Below are 27157 nucleotides of genomic sequence, written 5' to 3' on the forward strand. Positions count from 1 at the left end.
ACTTCTACCATTAACAGATGACAAATTACATCAAAGGCTAAATGACAACTTATATACACGTTATTTCAATAAAATGGACTTAGGGAAACAACTAAATGTATGACTTTTCATACATCTGTAAGACTGCATAGTCTTAGCAATATCCTATTAAAGCTGACACTGAACCTTGCTTACTTGTTTTAAAGTGTTCGTGCAACTGGCATATTTTTCAGGCCACAAAAGACCAACAATTTTAATTCAATTCAGAAAATGTTTACTGAGAATTTCTGTGGGCAAAGTACCAGGGAAGAGAGCAACTAGTCCCTGCGTTTCTGGGGCTTATCCTCTAGTGGGGTAGAGAAATGTTTAGTTAAAACACAAGCAAAATAAAATAAATGTAGTTAAGCCAGTATAAAATAAGCCCAAAGAAGCTCTGAAATGAAAGCAAAGTATCATGGAAACTCTTAAAGCTCATGCTGTATTTGTATTAAAAATCTATTCCTCAAAACCATAAAAATCTCACCAAAACAAGTTCAAGTGCCTTAAGATTTTTTTTTTTTTTGAGCAACTGCTGAGAGCTACCATACTGGGATTTAGTTATTTCCTTCTCATTAATCCACATGAAAAAGTATCAAGTAGTGCTACTGTTTCAAAAAGGAAAGTTTCAAAGTTTACCTTATGCTGACAAACAATAAAATTAGTATGAGGAATTCAGTATTATATTTGCATATAAACTATCTACTTAATTAATTCTGTGGTAGAGTGTATGTGAGTACCAAACTATGAAAATAGTTCTGAAACAATCATTTACCTAAAAATAACCACTTGCTGGGGAAAAAACCTGAGACACAAGTTATTGATATGCTGAAGTAGAAACTGCATGATCAAAAAGTTAGTTGCAATGTGACAAACAGGACAAGACACTTCCAACAGTTATTAAGTATCTCTATGTGTAAAATACTATGTGAAATCCTACGGTATAAAGACATGACCCCTATCTTCAAGAATTTTGCACTTGACATAGATTTTAATATTTAATATTAAAATAGAAAAGTTGACTTTTCTGCCTAACTATAGTTTATTTCACATGCTTCTAAAATCTGAGACTAATCTACTTTTATATTTCTTCTATGGAAAAACATAAGGCCAAAAGGTATTTTAAGAACTCTGGCTAGAGGAATAGAGAGACAACTATACTTTCTGAGATTAGCTGGCAGGAACATTCTTTTAAACTAACCAATTAATCAAAATTTACTCGAAGCTATAATATATCCAGCACAATCTAGTGCTTAAACAAAATTTAATATTCTTGAAATACTCCAAAACAACTAAGTGCTAAACTATGTAGTACTTTTATAAGTAGAATAACAGCACTAAGTAAAAGAAATAAAGCATGTGTTTTCAGATATAGGAGAAAAAGTATGGGCTATGGAATAAAGAATCTTGGTTCAAATTACTACTCTGATATTAGCTGTATAAGTATGGGCCAATAAATACTGTAGAATTGAGCCTCAGTTTCCTCACCTTTAAAATGGGAAAAATATACCTACCCCCACAAAGTTTTCATAAGGATTAAATGAGATATGTTAAATTCTTATAAAGCACACCACAATTTTCAGCAATTAAACTGTTTCTAAACACAATGAGGGCATTTTCTTTTGTGTTCTTTTACTGCTGTGGCAAAGTTCTAATGTGATCTTAAAGAACTGTGCAATATTCAATCAATCTACTTAAATGTATATATTCATTTAATAAACATCTTGAGTACTGACTATGTGCAAGTCATCACCGTTTATAAGAACAGCAATTAATGTTTGTCATTACTTAAATCTTTTAAATCTTAACTAAATAATTTATTCAGAATAAAGAAAATCGCCAGAAGATATACCTATGTTAAATCTAGTAGGTAAATAGTCTCACCTGCACCAGTGTCTGAAATTGCTCCCACTGCTTATCAGATAATTCAACAGGCAGACACAGTAAAAGTTCAACACAGCTTCTAAAAAACAAGAAGTTGTAAGGATATAAATAATTATTAAAATTTAAAGTAAAATAAGATAAATAATTCTAATATTATCAGTAGAGCCTGCATAACGAATCTATTTAAAATTAAACTATCATAAGACCTGAGATGCAGAGTTAAAACAAAAAGCTTAATCTAAGTTTTTTATTTACTCAAAAGTTTACTCACAATGCCAAGCGTTCCAGAACCAAAGCTACATTTTCACATTCAGAGGTAAGATAAGGTCGGGCTTTAACGTAACTTTGGATAGCCACTGTGTATACCTCCAATAAAGGTAAAGGATCTTCTGAAGTTTTCCATTTCTCTGCATATTCAAGGAGTGTCTGTTTGGAAGGAATAATAAAAAGTATTCAATGTAAATCAAAATACAGATTGACAAATCAACTGTTTTTCTTTCCTCCCTAGGAAATTTTGAAAAACAACTTTATTTTATAAAAACAAAAAGCAGTTTATACTGATTAAAATATTAAAAGTAATAAAGCCATAATCCAGCAACTCTTTGTAGGAGAAAATTATAGTGTTAATTCATCCAAAAATAGCATCATTTCATGAAGTCTGGTTTTAAATAGTGTAAGCATTCTCTTCTATCTTTCTGAGTCAAAATGCCATCTTTCACCCCCAAATTTCAGAGATTTAAAAGTTATTTTAAAAAGAAGATGTGTGGGCAAGTTATATTTGAGCAGGTATGCAGTGAAGAATTTCAAATATTTATGTTTTCTATTTTTCATTCAAGGAACATAAAACTCAACATCTAACAATAAATGAATCACATTATGGCCAGAAAAGACATGAAGTATTTTCAGTCATAAAAAATTACTGTTTTATGACAAGTTTTACCATTAAAAAAATGAATCTAAAGACGTTCAACATACATAAAATCATTATTAAAGACTTAATGATTGTAAGTTCAAGAAATTTTTATAATAAAGCGCTTATTTTTTTAAATAAAGAACACTATTCCTTAATGAAGTAAAGAGTTCAAATATTTCACCTCATCAAAATTATTACAAGGAAAATCAAAATGCTGTTTATCCTACAGAAGAAATGGAAGAAACTGGCAGCAGTAATTAGACACACATCTGTTCTACAACTATTAAAATAGTTAACTTACTAAAAACTATCTAAAAGGTTCTACAATTATGCTAAATGAAATAGAACTCTAATTAAATGTTTTTATAATATAGAAGATGGCCACAATTAGTGGCCTTCTCACACTTCAAGGTTTAAGACTCATCAACACATGGCAAATTTAGGTGTTATTTCCTAGAAAAGAGGGCATCTTGAAGGAATACTCCATGAGGTCCTGCTTGTATCCTCTGGCATACAGAGGAAGCTTTTTAAAACTGTGCAAGGAGGAAAGTAGGAAGGACAGAATTATATTTTACTATCAAACACTCAAAAGAAAACACTTCTTACCTTGTCCTCTCTACAACCCTATAACTACTAGAAGTAGTAAGCCATCAGAGAGGAGGAAGAATAGAAAAGGTAATCTGGTGAACTGAAGAGCAACATAGTAACAAGTTACTTTTTCTGAGTATATATATTCCTAAACCCAGACCCTCTCCAAGTTGGACAGAAGTACAAATTACCCGAAGGCCTAGTCCTTGGAACTGGCACGTGAAACAAGAGCAGTCTTGTGGGATTGAGCCCTTTACCTGTGGAGTATGACCTAATTGAATTGAATTGTAGGACATCTATTTGGTGTTAAGAGCGTTTTAGAAGTGGTACTGGAAAAAATACCACGTGTTTATAGAGTTGTCAGTACAAATCTCTCTCAATAGGACTTGGAAAAATCAAAACAAAACCTACCAATTGAATGGAAAAATCTGCATTCTGGAATGGTCTTGTGATTATCCTTCTACTTCTAGGAATAAAACTCAGCAGATGTTCTGTGTCTAAAAAACGTTAAATCTGCAAATGTTGTCATGGTTGGTTTTAGTGTTTTCCTTGGTTATGCAGGAGACATACGAGACTCGGGTTCGATCCCTCGGTCAGAAAGATCCCCTGGAGAAGAGAATGGCTACCCACTCCAGTATTCTTGCCTGGGCAATTTCGTGGACAGAGGAGCCTGCTAGGCTACAGTCTCCAGGGTCACAAAGAGTCAAACACACTGAGTGTTTAACACTTCACTTTGGTTATTTTATGATATGATGATATGATGCAGGATGACTTCACTCACACCTTCAAGTTTTTTGAAATTAACACCAATCATGAACAGTATGAAAAGGCGAAAGGACAGGACACTGAAAAGATGAATTTCCCAGGTCGGTAGGTGCCCAATATGCTACTGGAAATCAGTGGAGAAATTACTCTAGAAAGAACGAAGAGACGGAGCCAAAGCAAAAACAACACCCAGTTGTGGATGTGACTGGTGATGGAAGTACAGTCCGATGCTGTAAAGAGCAATATTGCATAGGAACCTGGAATGGTAGGTCCATGAATCAAGGCAAACTGGAAGTGGTCAAACAGGAGATGGCAAGAGTGAACATCAACATTTTAGGAATTGGCGAACTAAAATGGACTGGAATGCATGAATTCCAGATGAACTCAGATGACCATTGTATCTACTACTGTGGGCAAGAATCCCTTAGAAGAAATGGAGTAGCAATCACAGTCAACAGAAGAGTCTGAAATGCAGAATGCTCAATATTGCAGTAATTCAAGTCTATGCCCTGACCAGTAATGCTGAAGTTGAACAGTTCTATGAAGACCTATAAGACCTTCTAGAACTAACACCCCAAAAATATGTCCTTTTCATTACAGGGGACTGGAATGCAGAAGTAGGAAGTCAAAATATACCTGGAGTAACAGGCAAATTTGGCTTTGGGAGTACAAAACAAAGCAGGGTAAAGGCTAACAGAGTTGTGCCAAGAGAATGCACGCGTCACAGCAAACACTCTCTTCCAACAACACAAGAGACGACGCTACATGTGGATATCACCAGGTGGTCAATACTGAAATCAGACTGATAATATTCTTTGCAGCCAAAAATGGAAAAGCTCTCTACAGTCAGTAAAAACAAGATGGGGAGCTGACAGTGGCTCAGATCATGAACTCTTTATTGCAAAATTCATACTTAAATTGAAGAAAATAGGGAAAACCACTAAGACCATTCAGATATGATGACCTAAATCAAATCCCTTACGATTATACAGTGGAAGTAAACAAATAGAGTCTGTGGAAAATTCTTAAAGAAATGGGAATATCAGCCCACCTGACCTGCCTCTTGAGAAACCTGTATGCAGATCAGGAAGCAACAGTTAGAACTGGACATGGAACAACAGACTGGTTCCAAACAGGAAAAGGAGTACGTCAAGGCTGTACATTGTCACCCTGCTTATTTAACTTCTATGCAGAGTACATCATGAGAAATGCTGGGCTGGAAGAAGCGCAAGCTGGAATCAAGATCGCTGGGAGAATTATCAATAACCTCAGATATGCAAATGACACCACCCTTATGGCAGAAAGTGAAGAACTAAAGAGCCTCTTGATGAAAGTGAAAAAGGAGAGTGAAAAAGTTGGCTTAAAACTCAACATTCAGAAAACTAAGATCATGGCATCTGGTCCCATCACTTCATGGCAAACAGATGGGGAAACAATGGAAACAGTGACAAGACTTTATTTTTTGAGGCTCCAAAATCACTGCAGATGGTGACTGCAGCCATGAAATTAAAGGATGCTTGCTCCTTGGAAGAAAAGTTATGCCCAACCTAGACAGTATATTAAAAAGCAGAGACATCACTTTGCCAACAAAGGTCCATCTAGTCAAAGCTATGGTTTTTCCGGTAGTCATGTATGGATGTGAGAGTTGGACTATAGAGAAAGCTGAGTGCTGAAGAATTGACGCTTTTGAACTGTGGTGTTGGAGAAGACTCTTGAGAGTCCCTTGGACTGCAAGGAGATCCAACCAGTCCATCCTAAAGGAAATCAAAGACTGAGGCTGAAACTCCAATACTTTGGCCACCTGATGTGAAGAACTGACTCATTGGAAAAGACCCTGACGCTGGAAAAGATTGAAGGCGGGAGAAGAAGGGGGATGACAAAGGATGAGATGACTGGATGGCATCACTGACTCAATGGACATGAGTTTGAGTAAACTCTGGGAGTTGGTGATGGACAGGGAGGCTGGGAATGCTGCAGTCCATGGGCTTGCAAAGAGTCGGACACGACTGAGCGGCTGAACTGAACTGATGCGTATAATTCTTACTTCACCTAGCACCTGTCTCTCTACTGAAGATCATTAAATATTATTTTCCTTTTTCTGGAAAAAGAAGTGTAGATGTCTAGGGAATTTCATGCCTGGCAAATGTTAATATGGGTTTGATCAAACACTTAGGTCTCCCCTATTAGTTCTCTTGCAGTAATGAATCAATCTTGTAATAGTTTTAACTTTTCCTGGAAAAGAAAATAATGTACTGAGTTCCCAAAAGTTTTGAAGTTGTAAGTTTCTTCCTTTTCTTGTCTCCCAATCAATCCCCTTCCAAAAAAACCCTTAAAAAAACTATATATATCTACATGTGTGTATATATATCTACATTTTGCCCAGGCTCTACATTTCTTGATATATCTGGCTCTGCACAGGGTATTTAATGCATTACCTTTTTTCCTTTACATAAGTGAGTTCTACTGTCCTGAGGTAAAAAATTTCTTAACTTTAGTTATAACCAAAGATGAGTTATTTTAGGTATAACAGGGTCTGAACTGATGAGAAAAATAACTGACAAATCACAGAATGTTAGAACCATAAAGCACCTTAAAAATTATATATTTTCACTTCATTTATAGATGAAGAAAGAGAGAGAAAGAGTCTCGTGAAAAGCAGAGCTCTTAGGTGGCTGCTTAGTGGTCTGGGACTAAGTGTATTAATAACTGGGGAAAGGGTAGAAGAAAAGGATCACAGCAGATGATGAGATGGTATGAAAAAGAAAACTAACGACATGCTCATACTGATGACTTACAGGGGAATAAGTTTCAAAGTTGGTTTAAAAAACAAATATCTATTTTTACAAAGCTATGAGGTGATATTCAAGCTGGTTAGTGTACTGATAGTAGAGCTTCCCTTGTTTCCCAAGACACTAAAATTAGTAGAACCACTGTGGAACTGGAAGCATTCCCAACATGACTGGCTAATAAATTACGCTTTCTTCAAATAAAAAGGTTATTTATATCTACTGCCTTAATATATACAAAACCTTCCGTTTCAGGCAGGAATTCCAGAATAATAATCTTTACGCATAATCAGAATAGATCTTAAAGATCACTTAATTTTGTTTTATGAAGTTGAGTGACCTGCAATTCGAATATTAACTGAATCAGTAATTAGCAAAGCCAGGTAGCCTCACTCTCTATGAAACATTCTGTCCACTCACATACTGTTTGTGGCAATGTCAAAGAACTGTAAACCTGTAGATTACTTTATTATTTCAATTATTCCTCCTAACTTTATGAGGTTATGGACTATTTATCCAATTTGCCAGCCATATTTCAGGTGAAAGTAAGAAAATCCAACTGAAGGCAGCAGAATCAGTAAGAAAAGTTTCACACATAATAGAAGAAGGACAGGTTGCGGGACTGGCTAGTTTAGCAGCTCAACAATTTCTCCAAGGACCCATCTCTGCCTTCACTCTGCCATCCTCAGGTGGTACTCCCACCCAATCCCCAGGTCTCAGCAATAGCCAGAAGATGAGACCACCACTTCATGTGCATCTTTTTAAGGAACAGAGAAACCTTTTCCAGAAACCACAAGCTCAATTCTATCAGTAAATTTTTCCTCAGGTCTCAATGACCAGAATTTCATCACATGCCTATGCCAAAAATCACAGAGCCATTGAGAGAAAATGGATACATGTATATGTACGATTGAGTCCCTTTGCTGTCCACCTGAAGCTATCACAACATGGTTAATCTGCTTTACTCCAATACAAAATAAAAAGTTAAAAAAAAAATCACACAGTATAAAGGAACTCCATAGTTGACTTTTAAACCAATCAAATGGCACTCTCCAAGATTCCTATTTTAAAATAAAAACGTGTGAGCAAAATCAGGGTTCTATTAGAAGTGGGGACAGCCTAAGCTTCACACTTTGGTTGTCCCTCCAATGATCTTGTGTTCAAGAATGAGTAAGTCTGTGTGCCTGTGTGTGGTGCTTTTATATTTATATATACATACAGAAATGAACAAAGATAAAAGTCATCGGGAACTGGTTTGGAGAGGCATATGGGAGGAAATAGTACAGAAGAGATAGGAAAAGAAATCTGTAAGTCTTCCTACAAGGCATAGACTGCTTCCATTAATGAGTAAACTATAAGTTTAGTAAGCAAATTTAAACCTGTGGTCTATGAAGAATGGCTTCCTTGGTAGCTCAGAGTCCACCTGAAATGTGGGATACCTGGGTTTAATCCCTGGGTTGGGAAGATCCCCTGGAGGAGGGCATGGCGATCTACTCCAGTATTCTTCCCTAGAGAATCCCCATGGTCAGAGGAGCCTGGGTGGCTACAGTCCATAGGGTTGCAAAGAGTCAGACACAACTGAGCAGCTAAGCACAGCACAGCTTGAAGAATGACTGATGGAACTAAGGCTCAGATGCTTAATGTGGGAAATAAACAACATTTACTGAATATTTACTATATACCAGACACGTAATACGTACCACCAATTAGATAAATTACAGTCATATGCTGGTATTAAAATGGACAAAGGTATAAAATAAATAAGTCATAAGATCACAGAACTAGACACAGAGAGGAGATTCAAACCTTAGTAGTCTGATTTCAGAGCCCAAATTCTCAAATACTAAGCTCTACATTTCTAGAAAAATAAAGCGCCGATTCACAGCCAAAGTAACAAATCTGAAGACTTATCGCACAAAACCAGAGTTTTAGTCTTATTCTTTGTGGTCTCACAGGATAAACCAAGACCACCAGGTTAAAGTTTTAAGATAAATCTCTGCTTTCTATCAGACTGACCATGCAACAGAGTTAACCAAAAATTGAGCAGGTTGGCCTCCTGGGACAGGAGGATCTATCACTGAAGTTACCAAAGCAGCAACAAAATGGCTCTGAGTTTAGAATGCAATAAATAAAGGAATCATACTTAGGGAGACACATTCCATCATGCCAAAAGAGACTATACTAGTGGGGGTGGGAGGGAGTCCCTAAACTGGTGATTCACAGAGGTTTTGACTGATGGGCATATTGTTTACAAATTAGTTTAGTTTCTAACATTTAGAAATCATAAGTTTACAGAGAATTTGGATTTCTAACTTTTTTTAATTTGGAAAATTTGGAATCCTTGGGTTCATAGTCCAGCCCTGCAACAAGTGGTTGAAGCTGAGGCACTAGTTCTCTGGTTGCTGGAATCCTCACCTAGCGTCTCCCTCTTGAAGGGACCTATTGGATTCCCACAAGTTAACTATTGTCATCACCCCAATTCTATAGTGTGTATTAGGCAGCAAGCCTGGGATCTGAGAAAGAAATACAAGCAAAAGAAAGGTTAAAGGGTCATATTCCAGCAGGATCTCTAAAACAGTGTTTCTCAACCTCTTTTTCACTCTCATCTGCTCCTATGGAGACTTAACTTTTTTCCCTAACTCGCCCCCACCCCCAATGAAACTGTAAGACCACAAATGTACTATATAACTGTTTATGGACCACAAACTATTATAATATCTAAAATTCTTTTTACTCCCTGAGAACCAATTTTGTTCCCTAGGGAACAAAAATAGACATTTAATATTCTGGCCAAGCTGATTTATTATTATCTAAATCAGAAGAGACTGGAATATCTATAGGGATAACGACAGTATAGATTGTAACTTCCAGAAGCTTCATTTAGTTCCTCTCATGATTATTAGGAGAAAAAAACAAAAGAAGAACAAATCCACAGGAGTGTTCAATCTAATAAGCATGAGGATTAAATTACACTATTGTGCTAGGTAAAGATAAGACTGGAGTGTTGGATATGTCTATATTGTTAAAAACATGGTCCAATTTCAGTTTACATCTATGATTCTCTAGAGCACATGTTTTCAAAATTTTGACCTCATAACCCTTTACTTTCTTAAAAATTACTGAGAAATCCAAAGTGTTTATGAAGGCTGTAACTACTGCTTTTCACCACGTGAGAATTACAAATGAAAACTGAGATGTTTAATTATATACTTACAAATGGATTTTAAATAACAAGAAACTCATCCTGTATTACTATCAACACGGTATTTTTAATGAAAAATTTTTTTCAAAAAATTAGAAGAGTGGCCTTTTTTACATTTTTCAAATCTCTTCAATGTTTGACTTAATAGAAAAGAGGATTCTCGTATCTATCTCTGCATTTAATCTGCTGCAATATCACATATCATGTAACCTCCAGAAAACTCCACTGGACAGAAGTGAAAGAAATAACAGGGTTTTCAATTTTTTGTACCCACTGAGCATGAGTGTGGGTGATACTCTTTCAGAATTTCAAACTTGCTAAATGTTACTTTAAGGTTTTGTGTGAAAACGGTGGATCTAGACACATAGAATTTGTACTCTGCTCCCTTCAAACCTCAATAAACCAAGAGTGATTTAAGTGACATAAACTTACAAGGACTAAGAAAACAGAAGTAGGGGAAAGATAAACAAAATTTTAAACACTGGAAAGCATATGTAAGATTAGCACTCTGAGAAAAATGACTCCTAAGCAGGGTTTAGGTAAAGACCTAATTCTTCGCAATCACCAAAGGGCTCAAGAACCAGAGCATTTGGTGCCTCTGGCAATGAGGCAAAGGTGAGACCGAGAATGACAGGACTGTGTAGGCAGGTGGCCCCTCTGATTTCTGCATCCCTCTCTGTAGTTAGGTGACCCAAGCTGGGCACCACCACAATCCCCAGTAGTTTATTCTGGGGAGAAGTAGAGGGGAAAAAAGATATCTGCATGAGATGAGGGGAGCATTCAGTTCAGTTCAATAGCTCAGTCCTTCAGTTGTGTCCGACTCTTTGCAACCCCATGGACTGCAGCACGCCAGGCCTCCCTGTCCATCACCAACTCCCTGACCTTGCTCAAACTCATGTCCATCGAACTGGTGATGCCATCCAACCATCTCATCCTCTGTCATCCTCTTCTATCCCACCTTCAATCTTTACAAGAATCAGCGTCTTTTCAAATGAGTTAGTTCTTCGCATGAGGTGGCCAAAGTATTTGGAGTTTCAGTTTCAGCATCAGTCCTTCCAATGAATATTCAGGACTGATTTCCTTTAGGATGGACTGGTTGGATCTCCTTGCAGTCCAAGGGACTCTCAAGAGTCTTCTCCAACACCACAGTTCAAAAGCATCGATTCTTCAGCACTCAGCTTTCTCTATAGTCCAACTCACATCCATACATGACTACCGGAAAAACCACAGCTTTGACTAGATGGACCTTTGTTGGCAAAGTGATGTCTCTGCTTTTTAATATACTGTCTAGGTTGGGCATAACTTTTCTTCCAAGGAGCAAGCATCCTTTAATTTCATGGCTGCAGTCACCATCTGCAGTGATTTTAGAGCCTCAAAAAATAGTCTGTCACTGTTTCCCCATCTATGTGCCATGAAGTGATGGGACCAGATGCCATAGTTTTTGTTTTCTGAATGTTGAGTTTTAAGCCAACTTTTTCACTCTCCTTTTTCACTTTCATCAAGAGGCTCTTTAGTTCTTCTTCACTTTCAAGGGTGGTGTCATTTGCATATCTGAGGTTATTGATATTTCTCCCGGCAATCTTGATTTCAGCTTGTGCTTCTTCCAGCCCAGCATTTCTCATGATGTACTCTGCATAGAAGTTAAATAAGCAGGCTGACAATATACAGCCTTGACGCACTCCTTTTCCTATTTGGAACCAGTCTGTTGTCCCATGTCCAGTTCTAACTGTTGCTTCCCGACCTGCATACAGGTTTCTCAAGAGGCAGATCAGGTGGTCTGGTATCCCCATCTCTTTCAGAATTTTCCACAGTTTATTGTGATCCACACAGTCAAAGGCTTTGGCATAGTCAATAAAGCAGAAATAGATGTTTTTCTGCAACTCTTTTGCCTTTTCAATAATCTAATGGATGCTGGCAATTTGATCTCTGGTTCCTTTGCTTTTTCTAAATCCAGCTTGAAGATGTGGAAGTTCACGGTTCACGTACTGTTGAAGCCTGGCTTGGAGAATTTTGAGCACTACTTTACTAGCGTGTGAGATGAGTGCAATTGTGTGGTAGTTTAAGCATTCTTTGGCATTGCTATTCTTTGGAATCGGAATGAAAACTGACCTTTTCCAGTCCTGTGGCCCCTGCTGAGTTTTCCAAATATGGACTATAGAGACAACTTCCCTTCTTGAGTTCCTTTCTCCTCAAAATTGCCAAAATCTCCTTAGCTGAGTCATTCTCAGGAAATTCAAGAGAAAAGACCCAAAGATTCTGAAACAAAGTCTTCCACCATTAAAAGACAACAGCTGAATCCCCTTATGGTGAAAGTCACCACAAATCCCACTCATGAGCTTGGAGTTCTCAGTCGGTTTATTGGTAGTATATCTTTAAATGGGGCTTCCCAGGTGACTCAGTGGAAAGAATCCACCTGCCAATGCAGTTTTCTCTGGTCAGGAAGATTCCTGGCGAAGGATATGGCAACCCACTCCAGTATTCCAGCCTAGAAAATCCCACGGACAGAGGAGCCTAGTGGGCTACAGTCCATGGTGTTGCAGAGTTGAACATGACTGAGCACTCATGCACACACACACCCCTTTAAAGAATGGTAACCAAGGAGCACTCAAGAGGTTAAAACATATTAGTTTAAAAGGAAACTTGGAGTATACAAGAAGACAAAATTTCAAGAAACTATCATTACTATTTAGGGGTCAGAGAATGTATTAGACCTATGAATAAAAATACCGTATCATAAAGGAATATTTATAGAAAAAAGATTTAAATTAAAAATGTAATAGCAGAAATGAAAACCTCAATCAAAGAGTTGGAAGGTAAATTCAGGAAATTTACCCCCAAATTAAAAGGCATAATAAAGAAAAGAGATCTGGAGAAGAGCGCTAGAGATCTCAAAATCAACAACAGGAATTCCAGAAATTAGAACAGAAAAACGGAGGGGAAGAAATCAAAGAACTAATTCGAGTTAATTTCCTAGAATCTAAGGACACAAATTCTAAGAACTGAAAGACCCACTGAGTGTGCAGCACAATCACTTAAATTAGACCTGTATCAAAGCACTACTTCATAAAATCCTGGCACTCAAGGACAGAGAAGATCAAAACAAGCTTCAGACAAGACTGGGGCAGAACAGAATTCTCAATAGCAACACTGGAGCCAAAGGAAAATGAGGTACTCCATTAAAAACTGAAGGGGAATCATTTCTGCCCAACTACCACAGGTATTAAGACAGAAAAGTCATTTTCAGACATGCAAGCTCTCAAAAAGTTCAACTTGTCGGCATATTTTTTTTCACAATGCTACTGAAGAGAGAATTTCATCAAAATGAGGGGAGATAAACCAAGGAAGGAATGAAAATGATATCTAGGAAAAAGGGAAACAGGAGAGAGGTAAAGGAGAAACATCCCAAGAAGACAATGGGCCTGAAAAACAACTATCACATATCAGATGACTCTAGGACCAATTTCCTCAAGATGAACTTAACAGACTACCTAACGTGCCTGAATAAGCTGAGAGGAGATTTATACAACTGAGGGAGAGTCTGGATTGCATCAGTGAGATAAACATAGAATATTCAGCTAAGAAAATAAGGTAATTTAAATATATTAACCTTTACTCAGCAATTAGAGAATGCACATCTTTAAAAATGCAAAGCATTTACAAAAACTGACTCCACACTATGCCACAGTCACAAAAATAACTAAGAATATTATACATTTCACATTCTTTGAACACAAGGCAATAGTTAGAAAATATTAACAAGATACACCTACAAAGAAAACTACAAATTTGAAAATTTTTAAGAGCATTTCTTTTTTTAAAAGAATTTTTATTTTATATTGGAGTACAGGTGAGTAACAAAGCTGTGTTAGGTTTCAGGTGTACAGTGAAGTGATTCAGTTATACATGTTATCTACTCTTTTTTCAAATTCTTTTCCCATTTAGGTTATTACAGAATATTGAGAAGAGTTCTTTGTGCTAGGTCCTTGTTGGTTATCTATTTTAAATATAGGAGTGTGTACATGTTAACCCCGAATTCCAAATCTATCCCTCCCTCGTGTGTATTTCTAAATCATGGGTTGAAGAAATCATAATAGAAATCAGAGAATACTCAGATTTAAATTATAGCCAAAATATTTAAAAATCTGCAGGATGCAGCTAAAGCAATCTTAAGAGGGAAATTTATAGATGCGTATGTTTGTACTTTAAGTTATGCTACAGCTTAAAAAAAAACATGCAACTTTGTTCCAACACAGTATGAGCAAAACATTAATCTTCTATTTGCCTATGTGTAACTTTTTTAGTGAGAAACATTAGGTGAAACTAGAAAACTACACCCGGCTGAACTAAGCTGTGTAGGAAAACAGAAAATGCATACAACTCAAATATGTACCAGCTATGTCAGTTCACCAGGTGTGTGATGAGCCATATCTATCCACACATGGTTTCAACTTTCTGTCCAATTTCAGAGAATTCTCTTCCCACTACCTCACCAACAAACTGCAACTCTTCTGACACCACTCCTACAAAGTATAGGTCTTTTTCAAGGTAAAGCACCACGTTTATCTTAGTTATGTACGTCTTAACCACTAGATATAAAATTGTACTGCAGTTCTTACAAGACTCCATGGGTGACACTGATGAAGTTTTGAGTGTTGTACCTTTAACCCCATTTCCCCCATAAGCCTTGTGATTTTTGTTGTGCAATTTTGCACAGCAAAGTGATTGGCAGTAATACTTACGTTGCGATAAAGCTAAACTGGTTGCAATAGAAAAAGACCAAATGAAAAGTCAGAGAATATTGAGACAGAGAAATCTGAAGACATATTGTAATCAGACAATATTATTATTATTGTGTCAGTATTAAATTTCCTGAGTGTGATGACTGCATTTTTTGGACTTAAGAGAGAAACACAAGGGAGCAATGTCATGATGCCTAACTCTAAAGAATTCAAGGGAAAAAAAGAGAATTAAAGCATGAGACAAGATACATATAGCAAAATGCTAACACTGGGCATTCAGTGTACTATCCTTGTACTTCTTCTATAATAAAAAGCTTGGAAAAGCAAAATACTGGGGATGGCAAGTGGCAGACTGAATTCCTCACTCTTTGTATCCACACTTTTTCACATGACTTTGGAATACTTCTCTCAGAATGGCAGAGAATATTTTCCTACCTCACGTGACTTGTTTTAACAGTGTGTGGCAGAAGTGATAGTAGGTTATCTATGAGTTTAAGAATCTTCCTCCTTTGTATGCTTCTACCATCAAAAGGAGGTGTGTCCAAATTAGCCTGCTGTTCCAGGAAGATGAGAACATGTCATCCCTGTTGCTCCAGGGAGCAACCACCCTCTATCTCTTGAGACCACCCTCTATCAGTTGACATCCAGTCAACCTTAAACCTGTGTATGATGACTTCAGCCAAGGCCAGCATATTGCCTTGCCAACCCTGTCCTGACTTCAGATAAATGAGCAATATATACTATCAGATGTCACTAGGGTTTTGTGGTTATTACACAGAATTTTGTCAAAACAACTAAGTAGTTAATTAGACAAAGAGAAAAATACAAAGAAAGCATAAAAACTTAAAAGTAATAAAAAATAAGAGCAGACGTATAAGAAATAGAAAATAAAAATGCAACAGACAGGATCAACAAAACCAAACACTGGTCATCTGAAAAGACTTAAAAAAAAAAAAAAAATCCTCAGGCAAAAGTAATCAAGAAAAAAGAGAAGGTACAAATAGACTTAGGAATGAGAAAGGGACCAAAACTACAAAATACAAATTTTTTTTTTAATCTTAATACACTGTTATTCCTTATTTGAAACAGCTTTAAAAATCTTTTTAACTATTTGTTTTTTAATGAAACAGCTTAAAGATATGAATGAAATGGGAAGTGTTTTAGAAAAAGTTACTAAAACTATCTCAATAATAAAGTTTCTTTACTCTCTAAAGAAACTGAATCCATTTTTTAAAAAAGAATCAAGTTGGTTTTCTATAGGAAAATCCAGGAAGTGATCCTTTAGGAAACAGACTGTCTATTAAAGAAACCTTTGGAAGAAAGGAAGGGATAAAGGGAGGGAATAAAAGTTCCCCCCAAAGGCTACAAACCGAATAAACATAATATGAGAAAGGAAAATCACAGACCAATCTCACTTAGTAAACAGATTTTAAAATCCCAAATATTACCCAACCAAATCCTGCAATAAACTCTCAAAATTAAAAAAACAAACAAACAAACTGAAACAATCACAAAGTTATAGAAAGTTGAAAACACAGTACAAAGAAAGTTTTTTTCCAGAACTATTTGGGAGTAAGTTGCCAACCTGGTGCTCCATGGCTTTCAAGTATTTAATGTGTATTTCCTACATGATCAGAGTAAGACCATGAGAATCAGGAATAAATAGTACACTACTACCATTTAACTCTCAGACACCACTCAAGTCTGCCAATTATTCCAATGTCATCTTGGACGGGAAAGGATATAGTTCAGAACCATGTTCTGCATTTAGTTGGCATGGTCCCTTCAATCTCTAAGTCCTAAGTGGAACCTTAAAGACTCATTTAGGACTCTTACACTATCAAAGATTAGATGCCAGTTATTCTTGTAGAAAAGCTGTCAAATTGGATTCGGTGTTTTCTCATAATTTTACCCATGAATTTTGGCAGAAATATCACAGAAGCATGATGATTTCTGCCCACTGGATCCTATCAAGCAACACATGACTTCAATTTGTCCCATTATGGATGATGTTTATGTTGGTCACTTGATTAAGTTAGGGCCTGCCCTCATCAATCACAGAAGGCAATGGCAACCCAATTCAGTACTCTTGCCTGGAAAATCCCATGGATGGAGGAGCCTGGTAGGCTGCCAAACCAATTTTGAAAGAGCCAGGTGGGATTATATCCCCTAATCAGATAGAAAGACATCTTAAAGAGATGGAAATTGAGACTGCATGATATCTGTACAGGTACAGATGACAAAGGAGAACTAGAGGGCTTTAACAGAGTTAAGTGTATATGGAAATTTGGGTATATAACAGATGTGCCATTAGTTTTATCAGTGAGAAATATACAGAGCGTTCCATAGATAATGCTGAAACAACCATCTCCTCAGGAGAAAAAAATTACAATTCCCAGTATATAACAGAATTATATTCCAAATGGATTAAATATCAAAAAATCTAAATGTGAAAAGCAATACTTTAAGAATACAGGAGAAGATCTCAAGATCTTGAGAGTATTTCAAAGGACAATGAAGGATTTCTTACACAAGACACAAAACACACAACCGTAAAGGAAGATGCTGACAGCTATAGTTCCACTAGAACTTAGTATTTGGTCACCAAAACCCCACATAAAATGAAATGCTACAACTGGCAAGAAATATTTGAAACCCATATTCCCAGGAATACATATTAACATATCCATAATAAAAAGTTCCTCTGAATAGAACTGGTAAAGGAAGTTATTCCCAACTACCAAACTAGTCAGAAGTCTAACTTCAAAAAATCAACTGACACTTATCTGCATCCTTGGCAACTCCCGAGTCTTCCTCAGCATCTCAGGCTAGAGTTTGTCCCTTAATGCTGGTGCTATTTTTGTATCATCTTTCTCCTAAACAGTGAGAACTGAATCAGTCACTCTTCAGTTCAGTTCAGTCGCTCAGTCGTGTCTGACTCTTTGCAACCCCATGAATTGCAGCATGCCAGGCCTCCCTGTCCATCACCAACTCCCGGAGTTCACTCACATCCATCGAGTCGGTGATGCCATCCAGCCATCTCATCCTCTGTCGTCCCCTTCTCCTCCTGCCCCCAATCCCTCCCAGCATCAGAATCTTTTCCAATGAGTCAACTCTTTGCATGAGGTGGCCAAAGTACTGGAGTTCCATCTTTAGCATCATTCCTTCCAAAGAACACCCAGGGCTGATCTCCTTTAGAATAGATTGGTTGATCTCTTTGCAGTCCAAGGGACTCTTAAGAGTCTTCTCCAACACCACAGTTCAAAAGCATCAATTCTTCCACGCTCAGCTTTCTTCACAGTCCAACTCTCTCATCCATACATGACCCCAGGAAAAACCATAGCCTTGACTAGACGAACCTTTGTTGGCAAAGTAATGTCTCTGCTTTTCAATATGCTATCTAGGTTGGTCATAACTTTTCAAAATTCCAAGGAGTGAGCGTCTTTTAACTTCATGGCTGCAGTCACCATCTGTAGTGATTTTGGAGCCCAAAAAAATAAAGTCTGACACTGTTTCCACTGTTTCCCCATCTATTTCCCATGAAGTGATGGGACCAGATGCCATGATCTTCGTTTTCTGAATATTGAGTTTTAAGCCAATTTTTTCACTCTCCTCTTTCACTTTCATCAAGAGGCTTTTTAGTTCCTCTTCACTTTCTGCCATAAGGGTGATGTCATCTGCATATCTGAGGTTAAGTCACTCTTACTTGTGATGAAATTCAAAATTATTTCATAATCTTACTTCCATATTATTCTGGTGCAGACACTTGTTTCCCAATACCACAGTCTACTGTCCTTGACCAATGGCCCACTCTTGTAGCTATTTTAGTAGCACTTCTGCATTTTCAAAGAAAATCAATTATGAACTTGACATAATTCACACGCCCATACGCTCATTCTAGGATGTGAAGTGACCATTCAGAACCTGAGTGTCTGACAGCTTTAAATCCTAAATAATTTCTAATATGGATGCTATAAACACTCACTTTCCAGAATTTCCAAGAATCCAAGGCCTAATTCCTTGCAGCATTTTGGTGGCATGAACATCACAACCCCAAAATTTCCTATTCCCTTCCTTGCCATGGTATGGCTCATTAATTCCTCTAGTTCTAATAGTACTGGCTTGGCCAAAAAGTTTGGTTTTACCATACCATCTTATGGAAAACTCAAATGAACTTTTTAGCCAACCCAATATATCTTCCCAATCCTAAAGAAAGGCAATGTCAGAGAATGTTCAAACTACCATACAAATGCACTCACTTCACATGCTGGCAAGATAATGCTCAAAATCCTTCAAGCAAGGCTTTAGAAATATGTGAACAGATAACTTCCAGATGTACAAGCTGGGTTTTGAAGAGGCAGTGATCAAATTGCCAACATTTGCCAGAACACAGAAAAAGCAAGAGAATTCTAGAAAAACATCTACTCCTGCTTCACTGACTACACTAAATTGACTGTGTGGATCACACAAACTGTGGAAAATCAAAGAGATGGGAATACCAGACCACCTTACCTGTCTCCTGAGAAACCAGCACGCAGGTCAACAATCAACAGTTAGAACCAGACATGGAACAAATCACTGCTTCAAAAGTGGGAAAGGAGTATGACAAGCCTGTATATTGTCACTCTGCTTATTTAACTTACATGCAGAGTACATCATACAAAATGCCAGGCTGGATGAATTACATGCTGGAATTAAGATTGCCGGGAGAAATACAACCTCAGATACGCAGGTTTAGATTTTTGGGCTCCAAAATCACTGCAGATGGTGACTGCAGCCACAAAATTAAAAGATGCTCCTTGGAAGAAAAGCTATGACCAACCTAGATAGCATTATCAAAATGCAGAGACATCACTTTGCCAACAGAGATCCATCCAGTCAAAGCTATGGTTTCTCCAGTAGTCATGTATGGATGTGAGAGTTGGATCATAAAGAAAGCTGAGCACCAAAAAATTGATGCTTTTGAATTGTGGTGTTGGGGAAGACTCTTCAGAGTCCCTTGGACTGCAAGGAGATCAAACCAGTCCATCCTGAAGGATTCCAAGGACTTTCACTGCAAGGACTGATGCTGAAGCTGAAACTCCAAATACTTTGGCCACCTGATGGGAAGAGCCAACTCACTGATGCTCATCAGCCACTCCTGATGCTCAGAAAGACTGAAAGCAGAAGGAGAAGGGGATGACATAGGGCAAGATGGTTGGATGGCATTACTGACTCAACCAATATGAGTTTGAGCAAGCTCTGGGAAATGGTGAATGACAGGGAAGCCTGGCATGCTTCAGTCCATGGGGTCACAGAGTTGCACACGACTGAGGGACTGAACAACCAGAGACACACAGATGATACCACTCTAATGACAAAAAGCAAAGAGGAACGAAAGAGCCTCTTGATGAAGGTCAAAGAGGAGCACGTAAAAGCTGAATTGAAACGCAACATCCAAAAACCAAAGACCACAGCATCTGGTCCCATCACTTCATGGCAAACAGAAGAGGAAAAAGTGGAAGCAATGACAGACTTTATTTTCTTGGGCTCCAAAATCACTGTGGACAGTGAGAGCAGCCATGAAATTAAAAGACACGTGGCTCCTTGGAAGGAAAGCTATGACAAACCTAGACAGCAGATCAAAAAGCAGAGACATCACTTTGCCAATAAAGATCCATACAGTGAAAGCCATGGTTTTTCCAGTAGTCATGCATGGATGTGAGAGATGGACCATAATGAAGGTTGATAAGAATTGATGCTTTTGAATCATGGGGCTGGAGAAGACTCTTGAGAGTCCCTTGGACTGCAAGAGATCAAACCAGTCAATCCTAAAGGAAATCAATCCTGAATATTCATTGAAAGGAATGATGCCAAAGCTGAAGCTCCAATACTTCAGCCACCTGATGTGAAGAGGTGACTCACTGGAAAAGACCCTGATGCTGGGAATGACTGAAGGCAAAAGAAGGGGCTGGCAGACGATGAGATGATTAGATAGCATCACCAACTCAATGGACATGAATTGGAGCAAACTCGGAGATGGCAGAGGACAGAGAAGCCTGCCTTGCTACAGTTCACGGGGTTGCAGAGTTGGATACAAGACTTAGCAAATGAACAAATAACATAAGCAAGGTTTACAAAAGCAGTCAAATGAGTTCCTTGGTGTAGAAGGTCTCAATTTTAGACTAATATATACATGTTTGACACTAACCTGTTCACAGTGCCCATGAAAGTGAAAGTGGCCCAGACATGTTCGACTCTTTGCAACCCCATGGACTATATAGTCCTTGGAATTCTCCAGGCCAGAATACTGGAGTGGGTAGCCTTTCCCTTCTCCAGGGGATCTTCCCAAACCAGGGATTGAACCCAGGTCTCCCGCACTGCAGGTGGACTCTTTACCAGCTCAACCAAAATGCCCATTATTGACTCTTTAATTTCCTAAGAAACTTGATGTAACAGAGATTAAAAAGTAACAATGTCTAGAACATAACCTAGAAAGGAAGTGTTTTTAGATTCTATCCAATTAACTCTTACAACACTGTATAACTCTTTCTGCATACAGGAACTTTACCCTAAAAATGACAACTGTGACTGCAGTTTCGTCTCCACAGAATTTCTCATTTTTAGAATTATATTCTAAGAACACAAAATACATCTGGTTAGTGCTGTTATGGAGAAGGCAATAGCACCCCACTCCAGTACTCTTGCCTGGAAAATCCCATGGATGGAGGAGCCTGGTAGGCTGCAGTCCATGGGGTCACCAAGAGTCGGACATGGCTGAGCGACTTCATTCTCACTTTTCACTTTCATGCGTTCGAGAGGGAAATGGCACCCCACTGCAGTGTTCTTGCCTGGAGAACCCCAGGGATGGGGGAGCCTGGTGGGCTGCTGTCTATGGGGCTGCACAGAGTTGGACACAACTGAAGCGACTTAGCAGCAGCAGCAGCAGTGCTGTTATAGAAGAGGTCCTAGAAAGCTCCCTTGCCTCTTCTATTATGTGGGACAAAGTGAAAAGGTGGTGTCTATGAACTAGAAAGTGGGCTGTCACCAGACCAGATTCTGTTCATGCCTTGATATTGGACTCCCCAATCCCCAGACCTGTGAGAAATGAACTTCTATTGCTTTTAAGCCATCCAAATTTATGTTAATTAGGTTATAGCATCTCAAATGAACTAATACACCTACTTTAGAACATGAAATATTACAGCAGAAAGCCCACCTTAAAAAGTGATCAATTCTTCAAAACTAAACCTCTATCTTAAACCACTCATAAAAATTAACTCAAAATAGACTGCAGAGGTAAAAGTAAGGAAGATTGGAGACTGTAGATCTTCTAGAATAAAACATAGGAAAAAACCTCCTTTGCTATACAGAAGCCTTTTAGTTCGATGTGGTCCTCCTTATCTACTTTTGCTAATCATCAGGGAAATGCAAACCAAAACCATGACAAGGTATCAACTCAGATCTCTTAGGGTATCTGTCATCAAAAAGAACAAATTAGTCCTGGAGAAGATGTGGAGGAAAGGGAACCCTTGTGAACATTGGTGGGAGTGTAAAGTGTACAACCATTATGGAAAACAGTATGGAGGATCCTCAAAAAATTAAAAATGGAACTACTGTATGATCCAGCAATTCTACTTCTTGAATATATACCCAAAGAAACTAAATTAGTATTTTGAAAAGATATGTGGAACCCCATGTTCATGTGGCATTTTCACAACTGCCAAAATATGGAAACAGCTGAGTCTACTGACAAACAATGAAAATGTTATATATACACAAATTCAGTCACAAAAAAAGAAAAAAAAACCTGTTATTTGCTACATCTTGGATGAACCTAGAGGACGTTATGCTAAGTGAAATAAGCCAGACAGAAAACGAGATACTATATGATCTCACTCATACACAGAATTAAAAAAAAAAAATTAAGTCAAAATCATAGAAGCAAAGAGTAGAATGGTGACTGCCAGAGATTGGGGTGTGGGAGGAATGTAGAAATGCTGGCCCAAGGGTACAAACATTCAGTTATAAGGTAAATAGGCTTTAGGAATCTAATGTACAGTACAGTGACCAGAATTAATTTCAAATTTGCTATGACAGTAAATCCCAGTGTTCTCACCACACACACACATACATACACATACATAAATATGATAACTATGTGAGGTGATGGTTAGGCTAATTTGATTGTAATAATCTCATAATGTGTATGTATATCAAATCATCATCATGCACACCCTAAATAAATACAATTTTATTTATTAATTGCACCTCAAGAGACCTGGAAAAAATTGAAAGCATTTATTAAAAAAAAGAAAATGAAAAGACAAGGCTTAGGCTGGGAGAAAATTTTTGCAAATAATGTACCTGATACAGGACTTGTATCCAGAATACATAAAGAACTATTACAACTCTAAAATAAAAAGAAAAATGACCACCCCCTCCTAAAATAAATGGGCAAAAGTTTTACATGGACAGTCCACCAAAGATTAACAAATGACTTAAGAAGCACATGAAATGATGTTTAATATCATTAGTCACTGCTGCTGCTGCTGAGTCGTTTCAGTCATGTCCGACTCTGTGCGACCCCATAGACAGCAGCCTACCAGGCTCCACCGTCCCTGGGATTCTCCAGGCAAGAACACTGGAGTGGGTTGCCATTTCCTTCTCCAGGAGATCTTCCTGACCCAGGGATTGAACCAGGGTCTCCCGCATTGTAGACAGATGCTTTGCTGTCTGAGCCTCCAGGGAAGCCACAAATCCACTAGAATAGCTGTAATTAAAGACAGACAATACCTAGTTTTGGTGAGAATCTAGAGATACTAGAACCCTCATGCCATGCTGGGAAGAATATAAAATGGTACATACAACCACTTGTGACAAATAGTCTGGCAGTTTCACAAAACTGTAAAAATAAATTCACTATCTAAACCAGCAATTCTACTAGCAAAGCACCCCAACAAATATAAACACATTGATAAAAAGAAATGTATATGAATGTTCATAGCAACACTAACTGGCAACAAGTCAAATGTCCATTAGATGGAGTAGATGGGCAAACAGACTGTATTATATCCATAGAGTTGAATATTATCCAATGAAAAAAAATAAAAAGAAATGAAATACTTCACAGCTTTTATCCCACTTACTAAGAATATTCATATATCCTGCTATGTGCCTATGGGCAACCCAAAGCCCCTCTTTGGTACTGTGTAAAACACAGTACATACACCATATAACTTTTTGAAAAGTCATAAAATTTTGAATTCTGAATCACATCTGGCTTCAATGGTTTCAAATAAGGATTGCTGAAGTCAGAATTAATAACTTTCTCAAGCCCTTCTAACACATTCAAGTATTCTGTATCTTTTAATCACCTATATTAAGCATCATCCATTTCCCAACTACAAATTAGTCCTTATTTTAACATTTTTTAAATGACTGAACATGAAGCACAAAGACAATGTGTATTATGTGATATGACTCAATTATTTTAGAATTTAAATTTTAAACAGATCAGCGTCATATAATACATAGATCTTTAGCTGTCTGAATTTCCTAATTTTAATGCATCATATTCATAGAATCAATATGAAACTAATGGAAAATACTGATCAATATATTTAACATTGCTTAAAACATTAATGGTTTGAAATATTTTTTCCAAAAAAATATTAACCATCAATTCAGAGGCACCTGATATGAAGATTTAACAAAATACTCCTAAAACAGAAACTATCTGAAAACCATTTCAGCTGTAGCTCCTTTATAACCTTGAATCAGAGATGGAAAATAAAACCTTCTGAAAGGCTTCTCCATCGCATAGTCTATGAAAAAGAAATTTCATACCACCCCAGCTGTCAGGAATATAAGACTAAGAGCAGCACGGAACTACCATTTCACTTTGCAAAATGACAAAGATTATAAAACTTAAATGTCAGTAATAGATTGTTTAATAAATTATGGTATAGGTATAGTAAAGGCACTCAGTCGTGTCCGACTCTTTGCGACCCCACAGACTGTAGCCCACCAGGCTCCTCTGTCCATGGGATTCTCCAGGCAAGAACACTGGAGTGGGTTGCCACTTCCTTCTCCAGGGGATCTTCCCGACCCAGGGATCAAACCTGGGTCTTCCTGTATTGCCGCCACACGCTTTACCGCCTGAATCACCAGGGAAGCCCTAAATTATGGTATGTGCTCATTATAAAATGTTTTATTTAAAAAGAATGAAGTAGTTTTGAATTTACTGACATGAAATGATCAGTATATATTATTAGATGAAAAAAATGTACAGCACAGAACAATATTTATTATCTTGCTACTTAATACAAACATATAAAGAATTACATTTAAGTGAATGCATGGAAAATGTCTACAAAGATACAATTTTTTAACTAGTTATCTCTGGAGTGAAGAGTAGAACAGGATAGGGAGGATGACACTTTTGTATTGATGGATTTTTAAATAACACAAATGTCATTTTTAACTTAAAGGGAATAGTTAAAAAATGGAAAGAGACTATTAATATTATGTACTGGAGAGCTAAGAAAAACTAGTAACACAGAAGCATCTTATCTGACTTAAAGAATGTTCCAACTACATAGATAACTGTGTTAGAACTGACTTTCAGAGGATGTTAATGACTATTACATTTCTATGAATAATTACTATCAGTGAGTAACCTCACTCCAAACCATGACTTCACTGGCTCCTAATAAATCAAACTCTACAGACAGATTATATTAGGGTCCAATCCCTGGAAATGAGTTTTATATCACCAAAAACTATTAAAGTTGATCAAAAGTAAAATAAATGTATGTTTCAAAGATATTTTTTAGATATTTAAATATTCCTTTGAAGGAATTTTCCTCAGTATTCTTAAAAAGTATATCCATGGGCCTAAGAACTCCTTTTTCTGCTAAATTTTCCTGTAGCAAGCATAGGCATTTTTCACTGCTTCAAGAACTTCAAAATCTTCTAGGATTTTCTATCTTGACAATATTCACTTCCAAGATAATGTTCACCAATGCCTGTGAAAGTACCAGAATAAAGAAAGCCGAGAATAGGGCATAATCATAATAGTGGAATTTTGCTAGTTACTATGGAGATTTAGGGTTAGCAAGAGAGTAAAAATAGAAAGATTACCTGTGTTTAAAACTTAACCTCTATTAAAAACAATTTTTTTTCCTAGATAGACTTATTGTGCTAACACACACACACACACACACACACACATACAGAATTGGTAGGGAGAGGAAGTAATCCAAAAGGACACATGAGTCAAATGAAAGAGCTGCCAATGCCCCAAACTGGAACAATTTGAGCAACAAAGTACAATAGTATTAAATTATAACCCAAAGTATAAAACATAGCCATGAATGCATATTGATGTAAATAAATGTGGCAAAAGAGACAAACTTCCCATTACAAAAAAATTACAAGGACTTCCCTGGTGGTACAGTGGGTAAGAATCTGCCTGCCAATGCAGAGAACACAGATTCAATCCCTGGTCAAGGAAGATCCCACATGCTGCGGAGCAACTAACCCCATGTGCCACAACTACTAAGCCCTCCCTCTAGAATCCTCAAGCCACAACTACCGAAGCCCATGAACTTAGAGCCCATGCTCTGCAATAAGAGAAGCCACTGCAGTGAGAAGCCCAAGCATCAAAACCAAGAGCAGGCCCTGCTTGCTGCAACTAGAGAAAGCCTGCACACAGCAACAAAGATCCAGAGTAACCAAAAATAAATATTTTTAAATGACTATAAAAGGTTATTAATTTCTTAAAAAAAAAAAAAAAAGAATTACAAATAATCTATCCAGACACCATAATCAAGGAGGTAGGACCTACCTTCCCACATCTTAAGTGTAGTGATTTCCTTCCAAAGAGTACATCATGGGAAGGGTGAAAAAAAAGAGTGACATTACATTGGAGAAACCTACAAACACTACTGAGCCAGGTAATCAATGTCAGCATCAACAGTGTTAGATCATATCTTTAATATGTACCTGTAACATGACTGATATGACAACAGCACTTTACATGCTTGGTCTTCCTGCCAAAAAACTATAACTTCAGTCTAATCAAGAAAAAAATCATTAGACAAATTCCAATTGAGGGATTTTCACAATATCTCACCAGTACTTCTCAAAACAGAAGGAGGTATTAAGAAGAGGTGGCAAGAATACACAGAAGAACTGTACAAAAAAGATCTTCACGACCCAGATAATCACGATGGTGTGATCACTCACACTCACCTAGAGCCAGACATCCTGGAATGCAAAG

The 27157-nt window shown here is 37.4% G+C and overlaps 1 protein-coding gene across 3 annotated transcripts in view; it reads right to left on the reverse strand.

Moving 5' to 3' along the window:
• The window catches only part of ZNF292 (zinc finger protein 292), a 95610-nt gene that overhangs the window by 40762 nt on the left and 27691 nt on the right, over positions 1-27157 (reverse strand). For 2 of the 3 annotated variants that reach the window (XM_061427883.1, XM_061427882.1), the window contains exons 2-3: positions 2171-2325; positions 1900-1978 (exon numbers count right to left, since the gene is read on the reverse strand). In XM_061427883.1, the coding sequence (XP_061283867.1) occupies positions 1900-1978; positions 2171-2325 (234 nt within the window). Of the gene's footprint in view, positions 1-1899; positions 1981-2170; positions 2326-27157 lie in introns of those variants that run through there. The other variant, XM_061427884.1, reaches the window with a different exon arrangement.

This window comes from Bos javanicus, chromosome 9 (assembly GCF_032452875.1).
Source record: "Bos javanicus breed banteng chromosome 9, ARS-OSU_banteng_1.0, whole genome shotgun sequence".
NCBI lineage: Eukaryota > Metazoa > Chordata > Mammalia > Artiodactyla > Bovidae > Bos > Bos javanicus.